This window comes from Cephus cinctus, unplaced genomic scaffold, assembly GCF_000341935.2.
Source record: "Cephus cinctus unplaced genomic scaffold, Ccin1 Ccin1_scaffold0857, whole genome shotgun sequence".
In the NCBI taxonomy this organism is placed as follows: domain Eukaryota; kingdom Metazoa; phylum Arthropoda; class Insecta; order Hymenoptera; family Cephidae; genus Cephus; species Cephus cinctus.
The window spans coordinates 760389-777198 of record NW_014333443.1 but is presented as its reverse complement, the minus strand read 5'-3'; the positions used below and the strand labels follow the sequence as shown (position 1 = coordinate 777198).

Here is a 16810-nt window from a genome sequence, read left to right as displayed (position 1 = left end):
CTCTTATATGAGGATGAACAAAGCTCTGGGATGATTTCACGATGAATTGTGTGTGTGTGTATACACATTGTGAATTGTGACTACTGCCTGTCCAACTTCCAAGAGAGCAGCCGCTGCACACTTCTTGCGCCATTAATTTATTTTCACCGTAAATAACGGCCACCCTGCTGCAGGGACATAATACTTAATGTTGCTTATAAGTATTATACCATGACAATTTTGCTACTTTGTTGTAAGTGAGTTTCCGCCCTTGAAATTGCTACTCAAATTCATTTCTATGTTTCATTGTACATCTATGGTTTTGTGAGTCGACAGTGATATTCATAGGTACGGTATACGTCATTGGGTCATGTATATGGTATTATGTTGACATACTTATGAGACTATCATAATCGCTATTATCCATTAATTCTGGTAGGTTCATTACCATATGGTGAGTTTCTATTTATCTTCAAAGCGAAAGCATTTCATCCTGGAATTACAGGGAGATAGATGAACAAAATGAGCTAATTCACAAGTTAACGGATTTTACCAATGATAATGTTTATTTTCTTCTCTAGTTAATAGGATGAATGAAGTCCAATGCTTAATAGTGAAAAGGCAAATCACACAGATGCACAAGGAATGTGGCTTTTTTCCTATGTATAATTAAGAGAGTATCGACAGCAATAAGACAGTTTATAATTGAGATAGTAGCGAATGAGGTTCGCTGGATGGTTTAGTAAATAGTAAATTATGTAACTAGTGCGTGAAGTGAACTTGTTTTCATTTCTATGTCGCCGGCGGAGCCAGCGTCGAGTCTTGTCGCGATCACGCCAGTGAAAAACAGTCACGCACGAGTTGCATACGCCATTTTTTGCACGGCCGTGAATAAAGTTCATGTGTAAAGTTCGATTGTCAGTGCGTAAAGTGTAATTTTCACATTAAACAAAGCATGAAAAAAAGTACAGTTTACACACCGAAAATTGAACTTTACAAAATTTCCTTTAAGCTTAATTCGAGATTGCACTACGTTTTAATTACAGTTATTGTTAGTTCACTGCAGGTAATTATTAAACTTAGAAAATTATCCTTGCCAAATATATATCTATATACATAGGTTGCATATGCAGAGCAAGGATTCTTTTGAATAGTCTTTTATATCTTGTGAATCATTGTGAATATGTCCTAATGCTAGTTAGACTGATTAAAAAGGATAGTCAGTGATTATGATTTTAATTAATTTAATTAAAATATACCAGTTGGCCTACGTACCAATTGAGCATGTATACTATGGTGAAAATGAAGTTCTTGAAAAACTTAATTCATGATAATTTTTTTGTTACCCATAGAATTATATATGTATTATAAAGTGCGAATCATAAAGAATATTGTGAAAATGATTTGTGGATAGTTACCTTATTTGTTAGTCTATTTGAGTACGTAAAGGGTAATAGGTAAATAAATGAGTAGTCAAATAAAAATACAATAACATTTACTGACAAAAAATGGTTAGGATGGGGGATAAAGAGATTCCGTAATAAAGTATTAATTGGAGTCTAAGTACAGTTTCGTGTAATATCTGTATAACTGTATATTTTTTCATAAATTTTTCATATGCGAAATAATGCGGTTATACAAAATGGACGATACAGGCCGCTATATTTCTATATATTTCTTTGTTTATGTTTTTTTTTTCTTCGCGTAACGCTTCTTTACGCAATGCCTATGCAATGTTATAATTATTGCATATTACACAGACGTCGCTCGTCGAGATACGTACGTGGCTTAGAATGACGTTTTGCGATTACGCACTTACAATCGCACGGACTTAATAAAATAATATAAATTGACAGACGTGGGGCTACAACCGGCTTTAATCCGTAAGAATAAAACTTCGTCAAATTTCATGAAATCACCTATGCTACATCATAAAATGAATAACTTTATTTCCTTATATTATACGTCTACACACGCGTATCGTATATAGTATATCACAATGGTGAGCCAATTTTCCGTGCGTCTATTACACGCACTTGCGTACGCGCACGCATCCGCGAGTACTTTCCGATTTAATTTAAAATTCGTGGGATTTCGTGATTTGATGTGAACCAATCGCCGCCCCAAACATGTCGAAAGACTAGAATGATTAAGATTAATTAAAAAAAAAAGCAGTACGATCTGTACCAGATATGACAATAATAATAATATATATATAAAAAAAAAATAATAAAACGCTACAAATGATACAAGTACTAAAGGTTCTAAAACACAAGGACGATTATGTCTGATAAGTATTACCATGTAAAAAAAAATTGGGCGAGGAGAGCGTAATGCGAGTTTATATATTTTTTTGTGCTTTTGATTGGCGGCGATATTATAATATAGATTCGTATAGGGACTTTTCGCAAAGTTTACATATTATTATTTACAGGCGCTTCGCGACTCTATTCGAGAGGACCAGTACACGTGTGCGCAAAACTAAATGGCGTCTATATCACCAGGAAATGCTACTTATAATAATACTAATGAAAATACTTTGTAGAGATTCGCGACACGTGGTTGGCGCCACCGTATTTACCGAAGAAAAAGAAGAATTAACTGTTAATACATATTTCCATTAGGAAATACGTATCCACCATTTTCAGTGGAAGTACTTTCATTTTCCGAAGGGTTTGCTCTTGTCTTTCTTCTTCTCTCTTTTCTTTCAATCGTGCTTCGCTGTCGGCACTGGTTACAAGTATTGAGAGGAAGCACCTTCTGACGAAGATGTCGTTTGCGCATGCGCGCATCGATACTCTCACGCGAATCTCACTTCCTCATTCTATTTTGTGCATTTTATCAAATGTCTTCGTCCTGAAAATCCAATCCCTTCTCCTCAGTGCCTGCATTGTGAAAGAATCCACGTTTGTATTTATCTTCATGATTACTTTCTACAGATCAAAGGCGTTCAGTCGGTACACTCCGAGGCAAAACTCTCGAGATCTACGTAATGTCCGTTCATATTGTCTTCGAGAAGTTGGGCGAGGTCTCGTCTGAGCGTTTGGAACTCCGGACGTCGATCAGGATCAGCTTGCCAACACCTGGAGATCACCCTGAAGAGTTCGCTTCTGCAATGAGACGGTCTCTCGAGTCTGTATCCATTTTGAACGTTCCTCATGACTTCCCTCGCAGTCATATCCGGATAGGGTGTAGATCCTGATAAAATATTATAATATAAAAAAAGTTTCACACAAAAAAATAAATTTTTAATTACAACTGTACATTTGATAGCATTTGAAGAATTAATTCAATGTAAAAGTTATGTTTACCGAGCGTCACGATTTCCCACATTAGGATCCCAAAGGACCAGACGTCGGTTTTTGTTGTGAATAGAGAATATATGAGTGACTCCGGCGCCATCCATCGTATCGGCAAAGCATTTCTGCCATGTCTGGCTTCGATGACCTCGCCGTCCTCGTTTGCGAACCTTGACATTCCAAAATCGGCAATCTTGCAGAGCTTGTTATGATCCACTAGAACGTTTCTGGCTGCAAGATCTCTATGAATTATCTGAAATGGTAAAAAAGTAGACAATGAAGAATTAACATTGTATTATGTATTTTTCACACTGTCGATGCTTTGTAATTAAAAGATTATTTCGTGGCCCATACCAGGTGAAATCTAGTAAGGTTATTTTTCGTGAAAGACAGAGAAAAATATCCACGTACGCGTATCCTCATAATAACTTGTCGATATCAATATCCCAATGTAGTCAGCATCGTGCCAAGGTAAGCTGGATTTTCGTAAAGAGTGACTTCATCGTCTCGTGTTATTTACTGTCTGTTTCATCTACCGATTTGCACTGTCTTACAAGAGTTGAGATCCACACGTGCAGTAAGTTCATGTGCACTGAGAAGGTGCATGGTCCATGGTTTAACATCTTTGTATTCTAAGTGTACTTGACCAAGTCGTACAAAAGTTCAATCCTCGGAGTTTGAGCAAGTTTGAAAAACTGGTTTAGGCACATCCCAACACTTTCGGTTCTATGCCAAGGCGTATGGGTATCAGATACGATCGAAAGGGCCCGACCGAGTGCACGGGGCCCTTTTTTAATTGAATCGATAGCAAAACCCACGCTTCGTTGCATCGAACGAGTCGTTAAAAAAGTACAAAAGTACGAAATAAGGGAGAAAATAAAAAAAAAGTGTACTACTTCGAGCGACCTACGTCTTTTGAGATTTTCGATCGTCTCCATCATGATATACGTCAACTGACTCGCAAACTGTGAATAATTGCCATCTGTTACTTTTTCACGTGTGCAACGACGATAGTGCATAATAACACGACAGTCAAGACGTAACAGCCACGATCCACGTGGGTGTAGGCATATAGGACTGACGTACGTCCACGGATATTAACTATGCAAAAGTGGCTCCAAGTGTTTTTCTAATACCTCTTTTTATACTTTCTTGACAGTTCATCTTGTTTTGCATTTATTTATTCTTAGTCTTAATACTGAGAATAACTATCACTGTGCACGTGTCTAATGTGCAACGTAGGAAGAAACGTGTCAGATCCACAAATAAAATTTTTCGAATCATTAGATTTTGCAACTTTTACATATTACCCACGAGAGTGAGTGAGAGAGCAAATTGTGGAATTACATGTGAGAGAATGAGACAGAGATAGATAGGCTTCACAAGATTGGCTGCCGATTCATAATGAAATAAATTACTACATCCAGCAACACGGAGTTAAATAGCGTCTTTTACTCTTATACATTGATATTAACAAATAAATTTTTGCTCTGGCTTCCAAAGTATTTACAAATATCACGTTGCGTTCTTTGGTTTTTATTTTGACACATCTTTCATTTTCTTCCGAATATAGGCATTATCGATATTTTTATCACAGCGACGAATCAGTGTCACTTAATTTATACTTATCAAAGCACGGCACTGTATCATCCTCTTATGATAAGGACTCATATTCATTATTTTTTTTATATATATATTTTGAAAATATAGTTTTGTCAATTTCTTTTTAAATCTACCCTCTATAAGTGGTATCGTGAATATCAGTAATTCATTCTCCTTTGCTCGATCGATTTTCTGTATATCGTTCAGAGCCAGTTGTCCAGAAGGGACCGTGGCTGCAGACCCTTCGCAATCAAGCAAGCAGGGCCCTCGATGAAAGGCCCCTTTCGAAAGAACGGCTAATAAAAATAAAGGCGGCCACTAAGAACAAAGAGAAAAAGAAAGAAAGCTCGACGAAACTCGATATATACTCGTGGCATTCATTTTTATCCGTTAAGTGGGGAGGTTACACTGACCCAGTAAACCAGTGTACGAGTATACATACGTGATATATCGAAGTGCCAATATATAAATACAAATAAAGATCTTCCCTATAGCTATATCGTTACGCCATATATATAGATGTCTAATTATCACGAATTCATCTTACCTTTTTCGAAGACAGATATTCCATGCCACGTGCTACGCAATATCCAAAAACCGTAAGATCCCTGGAGGTCAGTGCTGCAGAGTCTTCGCTAAAATTATAAAAATCCTGACGCGTACGATGATCCCTCAGATAAGCCAGAAGTTTTCCGTACATCACGTATTCCAAGATAAGATAATGGGGTTCTGGAACAAAATAACATAATATTGGATTGACAATATATTTTTGACAATTTTTTATGAATTATTACAAGAATTATGAATCTTCCTTTGAATATATTCAACGAGACGGAAGACAGCCCAGAGTCATTGGTTCCCCGTGCGAGGTCACTTAATAAATTAGTCGTCGTTATGGTACAAGTGGTTTTTTGAATTTATTTAAAAAATGCATAAGCTTCACGGAAACGAATAAAAGAAAAGGAACGACGAGAACGGATTAAGTAAAAGAAGTGAAAACGCAGAAAGTGAATCCGTAAATCGTTTCAAAATGTTTCTTGGATATTTACGGGTTTACCGCACGCGGTGACGAGGCCATGCAACTAGCGCCATTAATTTCACTTGGCATCTGGACGTTCCTTCCAGTCTGTGCAAAATGCATTTGTATATATATATATACATGCTTGTATATATATAAATGCGTAAACAGTGATATACGCACGTATTATATATACCTGCAGTCTTTCTTAATCTCTTGCGCATGCGCAGTGCAACGAAAATCGCAGCCGTAAATCCCGTAGCGTTTCTCGAGACAATCCCAACGCTGCCGACGCTATGGGATCCTTGGAGCATATTTAATTTCTGGATGAGCTATTTAGCATAATAAGGTAGTTAACGAGAGGACTGTTACATACATTCTCGGGAGTCGCGAAATAATTTTTTAACCGTATACCATTTTTTCTTCACAAAGCGCGTGGACCCTGTTAAATTTGTCTAAGACAGTGACGTAAACGCTATGAAAACATTTTCGCGAAAGGCAGGTACGGGCGTCGTAATGCGTTTTTTGAAAATAAAATTAACACACGGCAAACCGTACAATTTCTGCGCGATAATAGGACGGTTGGATATTTTAGCATTAATTTGTACATTTCTTTTTTCGCTATACACGCCTAAGCGTTCGTTCACGTGAGAAAATCCAATGAGCATCAAATTCGGCATTCGTTTCAAGCTATTGCAGTAAGTCATCCTCTTGTGTATTTTGGTATGGACGCCATACGAACGTTTATCGTGCAACGGTTGGTATGGCTATAAACAATGGGGTTCGCTAGCCAGATTAGGTGACTCCATGGGGGTCCGGACTTCGTAAGTATATATAGTAAGACGTATAAGTAGCATCGTAGTCGCGCGCAAAGCGCATGCCGTAGGCATTTATAGTAATTTAAGGAGAGCATTTTTGGGACTCAGTGGGCATTCTCCTGATTGTGACTTATGGGGCCCACTTTTTTTCTTGCCAGACCCTGCCGACCATAACTCTTGCATTAGGCAGCATTACAGAGCCTAATAACTTGGGTTTGTTAGGCAGTCCTTTGTGGTGAGATTTAGTTTTTTCCATTTTTATTTTATCTTTTATCTTTTTTTATTATTTTCATAAATCGTTCCCCTGTTCTTCCATGATTTTTCGACGCTGTCCGATCTTGACGCGTTATATTCACGTGCAAGCGTACGCGGACCGAACAGTTCATGCACTTGTGTTTTATTCCTCCTTCGTACCTCGTATCCTGTAATCTTGGCAGTTATGAAAAAATAATACTGGAACGATATAATAGCGCAAGGAGGAAGGTGAAGCATAAAAAGAAATATGTATCGCATGACTCAGAAGTTATAAGCAGTGTATACGGTACGAATTGAAAACAATACTCTATTGCTTTACTTCAGCTGCATTGTACGGACACGATCGTGGGCAACGCTTATCACTCGTACTTCTCTGTACTCCATGAAAATTAATATGCAACGTTAATGGCGCGCGCACGTTTTCCGTTGCAACTGCTGACGTAATGCGTCAGTTATTACGCGTGCAATTCTGTCGTAAAAAATTGCCGTCACTGGTGTATTCCGTTCGTAGATTATTTCTGACAAGTGTAACATAGCAAATCAGTAATACGATAACACGTATGCAGCATTCCGTTGGCGTGTGTATATATATATATTTTTGGAATTTAATTTAATTCAATAACAGTGACACTAGATAGACGAGATTTAATAATAGACTAAAATAATATGAACTGTCATACTGTATATACATATATAAGAAAGCTAAGAGTCCATGTGAAATACGATATTACGAAGAAGCGAAATTTGTCATCACTATCTTAATCTACTACAATGAATTATTCGGTTTTCACTGACAGCGTCCTGCCGCTGCCGGCAGTTTATAGACACAATAGACATACCGGACGGTCTCACTCAGTATCCTTTGTATCTCATATTCCCGTGGGATAATGCTGGATTAGAGGGATAGAGAAAGAGGATAAGCTTTCCGAAGATCCCTGGTGATGAATAATGTGAGTCTCGAGATTGGGCATTGCCGCAAAAGAAGCAGTGTGAAAAAATAACCTAGTCGATTAGTAAAAATAACCACGTAAATTGTTGCGTAGAAATATATTTTTCTTCTGTCCGAGTGATCGAAAAGAATTTTTTTTTTCGACTTTACATATATCCGAAAGTAGGAATTTTATTACTTGGTATACTTCGTTGCTACTTTTATTTGGTTCTGCTTTGTTCCGAGTATCGGGACGACACTATAAATAAATGAAAGCGAAATTGAAATTGTCGTAAATTTGAGGTTACGTTCGGCAAAAGTCCCAGAGGCAAGTCTCGGTACATTCAGACTTCTATTGTGCGTGGTTCAAGGGGTCCCATTTTAGAAGGCTTGACTTTTTTTTTTCTTTCTCTTTCTTTTTCATCTGTGCCATGGCCGAAGGAACTTCAAGCTTACCAACGTCCATGTAGCCTGCATCGGTCGTGTCTTTTATGCCCACAATTAGGGCTTGCGAACAATATTTGAAAGTATGATCTTATGCTAATAAATTCATAAGTAAATGGTGGGTGCGTGAGCAATGAAACTGAACTTATGAATTCTTTCGTGTCTCTTACAGTGCATCCTTTCATGTCCAAGGTTATTGCAGGATAAAGATTCTAATGGATGGATGAGTGAAAAGAAAATGCAAGAGGAGTGAAGAATTAAAAAGATGCATGGGCGATTAGAAGGAATGAATCTTCTTATGTATTCCGCGAGCGACCGGAACTTGCTGGTTGTGGCGTTCTGGGAAATTCTGATTGCTCAATTACCAATGCACGTAAATTAGCATTCTGTAGCGCTCCTAGTCGCTATACCTTATTACAAGACGGGGTATACGGGCTATGGGATATAGATATCCACGTTCTTTGTTAAAATATTTATTGAGTCTGAGTAAATTTTTTTTTCACGGCTAATTTCATTCTGATCATTCTTCGTGTGCCACTCGATCGGGCAGGATGTGCTTTGTTGATAAATCGGAAGTTACGTTTTTGATTGTTTTCAACTTTATCTGATTTTTCTATAGACCACGCTTCAATAGCTAGGAAACAAATTTCCTGTCCGAAGTCTCTAGGATATAATCAGTAAAGTTCTTTTCGTTTTTTTTCCCCATAAAATTTAAGTAGGAGTCCCAGGAGTTAGGTGGCTACCGGAAATTAGAATCCTGTTCACAGTATTCTATTTTATTTGTGATAAATAGAAATAAAGGAAAAAATTATATTCTTCAGAACCTACCTTCATCCGTACAGCATCCCAGCAATGTGACGACGTTAGGATGATTTCCCAGTTGTTGCATTATCTCCAATTCTCGTACCAGATCTTCTTTTTCCCTTGCCGAAGCACCTTCCTTAACTGTTTTCACGGCTACCAACCTCGTAGTGCCCTGATGACCTGTCAAATCGTCAGCCTCTGCTTTCCAAACCTGAACACAGTCATGCATTTCAAATAAAAACAGTATTCCGCATGTTTGAACAATCTTCTTCCATAAATCCTCTTTTTTCTCATTAAATTACTGACCTGACCAAAGTTTCCTTGGCCAAGAACCGTCTGCAGTCTGAGCTTGTCCCTGGGGAATTCCCATCTAGATTCCTGAGACGGTGGCGGCGGCGGTTTCTCGGCTTCGTGGCACTGCGGGCAGAATTAGCTTTATTAAAATGACAATTAAAACAATTTACACTGTTTTAATTAGGGTGAATTTTAATGGAGCCATGTCTTCGGCTCAATCGAATTACCAGGAGTGTCCAATTTCCTCAGCTTGATACTATTTAATTGCAGTTCCGTATATACCTACCAAATGTTGTATCCTTGGAAGTTTCGTTATCGTTTTCTCAATGGTCGTTTTGAAGTCGCCATTCTCGAGATTGAGCGCATCTTTTCTGCAACTTATTTCCGAGGACGTGTCGGACTCCTCGAGCACCTAAACGCACGAACGTTACTCATGATTGACTATATTATCGAGGTCATATAGATGCCGAGGATTTTGGCACGTGATTCACATGATGAAGTAATGAGAAGGAAACACCTCGAAAATACATTAAGCGAGATGATATTGCTATGGGCAATTTACAATCTTCTTGTAATTTACATGTGATTACACGAGTGGTATAATTGCTTGCTATTACGTTATTAGATACGTGATTACAAACACATGCACATTTACGTATTGTTTTTAATTACTTGATACAGTCCAATAATCATTACAAGTTTGCCGACAAATTTAGGGTATTTGTTAGTTTCGGAGGACAAGTTATGAAAACAAAAAATAAAAAAAGATAATAAGGTTACTTTAATTTCGTGCTAAAATTACATAATCGATAATTACTAATCAGTTATGTATGATTCTTCGGCACGAGTCCTTCAAGTCAGTTTTGTGCTTGAATTTTGTTTTTCACGAATGAGTAAGAGGTGAGGGGGAATAATTGACGAAAAGAAAAAAAAAAAATTTCGAAAAATTCTCAACACTCTTAAAGCGCAGCCCTTTTAACGCGGAACGAATTTCGCCGTGAAGGCTCGCGGAGCATAAATTAAATTGAACTCGACAGCCATGGGAATATAAAGGTAGAAAGGTGTAATAAGAGAAAATAGAAGTTTTACGGTGAGAGGTGAGAGAAAACATGGTTGCTTTGAAAATTAAATACACTTGGTATCTTTATGGCCGGTTTGCAATGGTCTTGTTACGCGTTATTGGATATCGATTGAAAGTACTTATACAGGTACAACGGTGTTAATCTTAATGGAATCTTGTAAGAGGAAAACAAGAATTGATGATGGTTTCGTGTTAATTTTTCAATTAGGGGAATAAACAATTTTTATTGTTGCAAGGCATTCACCCGCAACTGCAAGTAAGCTAGGCTACGACTATGCGCGTATAATATGCGCAGAAGAGGAAGAAAAAGGATTGTTACCTTACGTTTCCTAATGATCAGTCTTCTCAAAATTAGTCCGAAGCCCAAGGCTAATGGGAAAACTAGAAGCGTTGCCAAAATGTAGCTAACTACAGTGACCGTATCTTGGGTTGCAATAGTATCGCCATCGTGTCTCTTTGATATCACTTCACTGATGTTGACGGATTCACGCGGACTTCCGGTGATCATTCCGGCTTCAAAATAGCTCCTGTTCATGTCAGCTGATGGATACGCTTGTAGGTTTGGATAATAATTCGTCCTGACTCTGTGTCTGTTGCCATTTTGTCCACCATGTGTCGAATTGGCAATTCTCGTGTTATTTGAATGGTGCGTGGAATCCTGCGAAACTTCACGATTGACTTCCGGTCTTTCCCTTCTCGCAGTGCTCAGAACTTCCGGGAACTCTGTCGTTTTATCACTTGATAGAGAATCACTGTTATTCGTCCTTTTTGTTAAGGATGGATCGAGTGTTGGATCTGTGGCTGTGGTTTCTCCTCTTGTTATTATTTCCTTTTCTTCTTCAACTTTGACTTTTTCAACTTCCGTTTCTTCCTGCTCTTGCATTTCTTTTGTTATCCTCAGGTTACCGTCTTTATCCTGATTGCTCCTTTTTTCGTCGCTTCCGGTATCAACCGGAAGTACCAGATGGGGTATTGCACTTCCGTTAGTATTCATACTCCTACTAGTATTTCCATTAAATATGTCGGTCGTGTTGTAAAGATGCATTATCGGAAGTACGTCATCTTTATCTTTAGTTTTATCCGACAGGTTTCGTCCTCTGACTTCCGGCGATCGTTCGCCGTTCATTGGCTTACGTAATTCCTTCGTTATCGTTACGGTTGTTGTCTCTTGAATATCCGGTAGTATCGTATTCGTTGTTTCCGTACGTACACCGTTCGATGATCTATACCTTTTTTGAATTTCAGAAGGATCTAACTCCTCGGCTACTCCGAATGGTCTACTAGGATCAGAATTATTTTTTGGAATTTCCGTCGTGGCTTCTAATGGTTTCTCAGTGATCGGCGGTTCGTCATTGTTATTGGCGTCTGTGAACATTTTTGGAGTTACAGGAAATACAGAAGGCATCTCAGTTTGTACTATCTCTTTGGGGGGATCCGTAGTAGACATTTCAGTTTCCATATCAATTTCCATTTCTGTCGTTGTCATGATCACCGTGACTGTCATCGTGTCATCCCGTTCGTTAGTGACATTAACAGTTTTAATAGTAAGACTAGCACCGGTACCACTGTCGCCATTCAATGTCTCACTGTCATTAAAATTGGCCAATCCATCCTGCCGATCAATTTTTGTAAACTTTGTATCGGTCCCATCCTCATCGTCAAAAACCTTACTACTGCCCACCCCTTTGATAACAGTTTCACTTACCCCATCAAGAGCACCCATAACGTCACCCTTAGCGTATTCACTTTCCAAAATCGTCGTTGCACCCAAACCACGCATCTCATTCTTATCCCCAGTAAAATTATCCTTGGTAAAATTCCTCGTGTCCATAAGCCCCTTGAAAATAGATTTAATCCCCACCCTATTATTCTCAACAGTCATTGACTTCCCGTTACTTCCAGAATGCTCGTTCTCTTCCGGCACGAAGCTTCTCTGATTAAGTACGGCACTGGCAGATTTGACGAGTGTCCTTTCAGCTTCTTGAAAATTGATCGTCCCGACGTGGCCTTCCAGTCTCCCGTGGCCTCTAGCCGAGGTTTTGTTTTTCCTTCGCGAACTATGACCCCCGACACGCGTTTCCGTATCCGTTAATGTTGTTTCGTCGTTACCCGTGGCCGTGAGCGCAACAGTTGTATCTCCAACGAGAGCCGCACCGGCACTGAGTTCAGCTCCGGTACGCACGCCAGCTTCTATGGAGCCACTCGTACTGGTCCTTATCTTCGGGCTGGTCTGTTGCTGCTGTTGCTGCCTCTGCTGGTGCCTCTGCTGATGCTGCCCGCTCTTGGCGCTGCTCACCACACGGAGCTGGTCTTCTTTGCTTAACCCAGGTCCGGTGTAGTTGCGCAATAGTCGCGTCACGTTAGTTATCGTGTACGCGTACACGTGTTGTTGCGCTCCCGGTGCAACAGGTGGAATCGGCTTTACTATACTCGAGGAGATATTCGATTTTATTGGATCGTCAGGAGGCTTTGAGCCAGCGGAAGTTAATGGGATTGACGACGGGACTTTTTCGGGTTCTGACGTCTCGTTCGTCTTGGACATCCTTTTCGAGTCCTTCCTCGAATCTGGTACTACGATACGTAATGTTGCTGACGGTACTGTTGACGAAGAAGATGTTTCCTCTACTGTCTCATTGTTGTTCATTGTTTGACTGTTGTTGGTATTTCTTAAAATAGTACGAGCTCTTAAATACTCTGTGTATTGAGCTACCATGTCTCTCGTTGCTTCTGTTCTATTTCTGTCTATTGTTCTGGACGTCTGTTTTTGTTCGGTTGTACTGACGTTGTTCTCCATGCTCGATATGCCCAAAGGGGAATTATATATGGTTTTCGATGAATTTTCACTTGGTACGGTATGTGTCGGTTCGACATTCTTTCGTATCTGGGTCGTGTCAGTGGTACTCGCAATTGAATCAACTGCGTGGGTTGCACCTCCAGGCTCGTAGTTGTTCATCGGATCCCGAAATGCGTGAGCGGACGAGTTCACGGCTTGAAATAAATTCTTTTCGGTTTCACTCTTCTCTGAATTTCTTGTAGCGATCGACGCGTTTCCGACAACATCCTTACTGGGAATGATGTTCGATACTATGGTAGGATCGGAAGGTCTCACGGGAGACTTCCTGAAGTACAGTCCGCTACCGTGACTCCTGAATGAATTTTTGAGCTTTGATATTTTATTTTTCTCAACAGTCTGTTGTTCCACGGCGATATTCATCTCCTCGTTAATTATCTCCTCCAATTTTGGCACCGGACTCGTACTGCTGATCGTACTCGTGGCAACGCTCATTCTCTTCATGGAGAATCTTCTTCTTGGGCTTGGTACAGTTGGTACTGTGGGCCTCACTTCCACGGAATTGCTGCTCGTTGTATTATGCGTCTCTGGATGCAATTTCTGACCAAAGTAAAGGAATTGCGACATGTCTTCAATGGGAATGTTGCTCTCTACCGGTCTGAAGTGATTGTACAGTGAATCGGGCATTGGCACTATGTTCTTCCTGCGAGCGTCATGCTCCAGAGACTTTTGGTTATTCGTAATAGCCAACGAGGAATTCCTATTGGTGCTCGAGTAATTGCCACGCGCATTCTTCTCGTTATCATGGGTCGAACCACTGACGGATAAATTTTTCAATTCTAACAACTGCTTGATTAATTTTGGTTCCTTTCCCGTATCGTTAGTATTTTTACTTTCGTTTCGATTACTCGCAGTTTTTATGAAGCTCCTAGCAAGCGGTTCCGGATCCTCTTCGTCGACGGCGATTTCTACTTCGACCCCCTCAGGAACTGTCACGTAAATGCCATGACGGGATTCCTGCATCTCCAGGACTTCACCGATGTCCTTGGGAATTGTACCACGTGGTCTTGGATTCCTCAGGGATCGCAATTGCTCGTTCAATCTGTGACCTAAAATCTGTCGGCGTTTGGCAGCTAGTATCTCTCTGTGCTCCTGCTCCCTTTTAGCCTTTGACGTTGGCAACTCTGCGTGTAGGGACATTCGACCCTGTCGGTTCTTGCCGAACGGTACAGCTGTAACAAAAAAAAATGACAATGGTATCTTTAATAATCGCTACTCTTCGGAACCTTTCTCAAAGGTTCGTATACTTGTGACGCGCATGCGCGAAGATTCACTATGTTTCTTCCTTTGCCGCGTTTTCTTTTTACGAATAAAACAAATGGAACAAAAGAATTCGATTGGAACAAGCTCGTGTACGTTTATCAGATGACGAGTCATCAGCCGTAAGAAGGCCAGGCGTGCTTGGAACAACGGCATAGTATTTCAAATGGAAAAGGAACAAAAGAATAATACTTCGCTTCGATAATTGTAGCCGTTGTCTTACCGTTAGGATAGGTACTTGCTGTGGCGGGAAATTTAAAAAAAGACTGATTCGAATTACCGATAACTAGGTGCTAACTGCGTAAAATTGCTTGGGAAGAATCACTCAATATTTCTGAAGTTCATGGGTCACGGGATAAAGGTCAAGAGACATTAAACGCCTAGATGAACCCCAACAGCCTCGAAGGTATAATAATTAATCATGTACGATCATCAGACGGAGATCACCGAGCTGGATATGCAAATTAGATAAAATTTGCCGTCTGATCTATTCGACAGAATAGATCTACATACCCATACACACATATCACTGAGTCATTGTCGTAATCGAGCGGCATGAAAGATCAAGTTTCTTGATCTGGATCGTACTGTGAGGTCACTTGGTACCGCTACTCGCTTCGCGATCCTTCATAGATCCTCGTACATCATCACAGATATAAATGACCGCGAGAAAATTTAAATGTACCAAATCGTGATAATGAATCATTCGCGCGACAACTATGATCGAATGATCCAGATTCAGCGAGTCACGAATCGCTACCTTTTTTTTTTTCTTCGTCTATGGCATTCCAAGGATACGCAGTAACGTCTGAAACGATCTATGACAACAGATCCAATTGTTTCTCTGTCAGATCAATCTTATGGTAAGTATATGGTATAGATCTCTATAGATCACTCTTCTAACCTTATCCTTTTTACTTCGGGTAAGGCAGTCGAATACAGGGTTGCGTCGTGTCCGTCGTGAATTTTTTGTCCACCTAAATATATGGTTGCCTGGTATAGTTTTTCTTAGCTACCTCACTAAGCGATCTGTCCAGAGTCTCCCGTAACATATGTACGTAATATACGCGTACGATATACATATATCTAAGGTAAGAGAAGTGGTACCTACTAGCGGGAGACTGGAAATCATTTATCATTCTCCCTGGACACGGTACCGTGTCTTTAACGCTAGTAGTCCCTTTGCCATTTGCCCCATAAAATAAAGGTAAAACACTTTGAGGGTGTCTGCGAAAATTCAACCTACTGCAACCTAGTCTAACCTTAAAAGGCCATCTGGCAGTTACGGTACTTCTGCATGGTCGACCTTATTTATCGAGGTCAACCTTCATCAGGGCCACCTACGTTGCCAATTCTTATATAGGGTTACTCGCGACAAAAGCACCACCAGTCTACAGTCGTCAAGATGGTTCTACCATAGAAATCAAATGGAGAGGCTAACTTCAAGCGGCACGTTTGCCGTGAATAATCCTGCACATGCTTATAGCAAGTGAAACAGTTTTTGTTATTGTCCAACAAAACGTCACCACGTGCTTTCTCTTGTAAGCTATAAGGATACGTGCTTTCTCTTGTAAGTCATAAGAATTTTTTATGTTCCTATACTGGGAAAAATGTTATTTGTTTGTCTTTTGTCAAAACTACGTGGCGATGGTCGTGTAACGTTGCCTTTTACCTTGTTTTTATTTGTTTGAATAATTTTAAAAAATATCCACGTTTCCTCGAATGATAAGTTAAGATGCGATATAGCTGTTAAGCTAAGGAATTTACAAGGGCATTAAAGTCCAGCTTGTCAGCTCGTTAAAGCGTAACATTGCCATTTCGCCATGTGAATTCGGTACGAAATAGAGAATCAGACGTGTGCACGAAACACGCTAGGGGTTCGGGTGCGTGTCTAGTTATATTTTCTAAGTATTCAAAAAAATATGTTAAACATTTCCTTGTGTCGGAGTCGACTTTTTTTCGTACGAAAGAATAGGGTTAAAAAATAAATATCCATGTAAAGTAAAACATCTCCATCGCGTGTAGACTGAACGGAAGAGTAAAAATCGTATATCAATTCTTTTTAAATATTCTCCATCGTGTTTTCACTGCCTCATTTTTTAAATATTTATTACTCACCGATTCGACAAGTGAATTTTTATTTGTTTTCCTTCAAAAAAAAAAAAAAAAAAAAAAAA

The 16810-nt window shown here is 39.6% G+C and overlaps 1 protein-coding gene across 3 annotated transcripts in view; it reads right to left on the bottom strand.

The window, feature by feature from the left end:
- Positions 1–1457: 1457 nt before the first annotated feature.
- LOC107270943 overlaps positions 1458–16810 on the bottom strand; it is an 81048-nt gene continuing 65695 nt past the window's right edge. For 2 of the 3 annotated variants that reach the window (XM_015746413.2, XM_015746415.2), the window contains 7 exons: positions 10842–14545; positions 9728–9853; positions 9454–9564; positions 9172–9358; positions 5428–5609; positions 3291–3531; positions 1458–3177 (listed from right to left, as the gene is read on the bottom strand). In XM_015746413.2, coding sequence (XP_015601899.1) covers positions 2930–3177; positions 3291–3531; positions 5428–5609; positions 9172–9358; positions 9454–9564; positions 9728–9853; positions 10842–14545 — 4799 coding nt within the window. In that variant the 3' untranslated portion in view covers positions 1458–2929. The remainder of the gene's footprint in view (positions 3178–3290; positions 3532–5427; positions 5610–9171; positions 9359–9453; positions 9565–9727; positions 9854–10841; positions 14546–16810) is intronic. The other variant, XM_025088246.1, reaches the window with a different exon arrangement.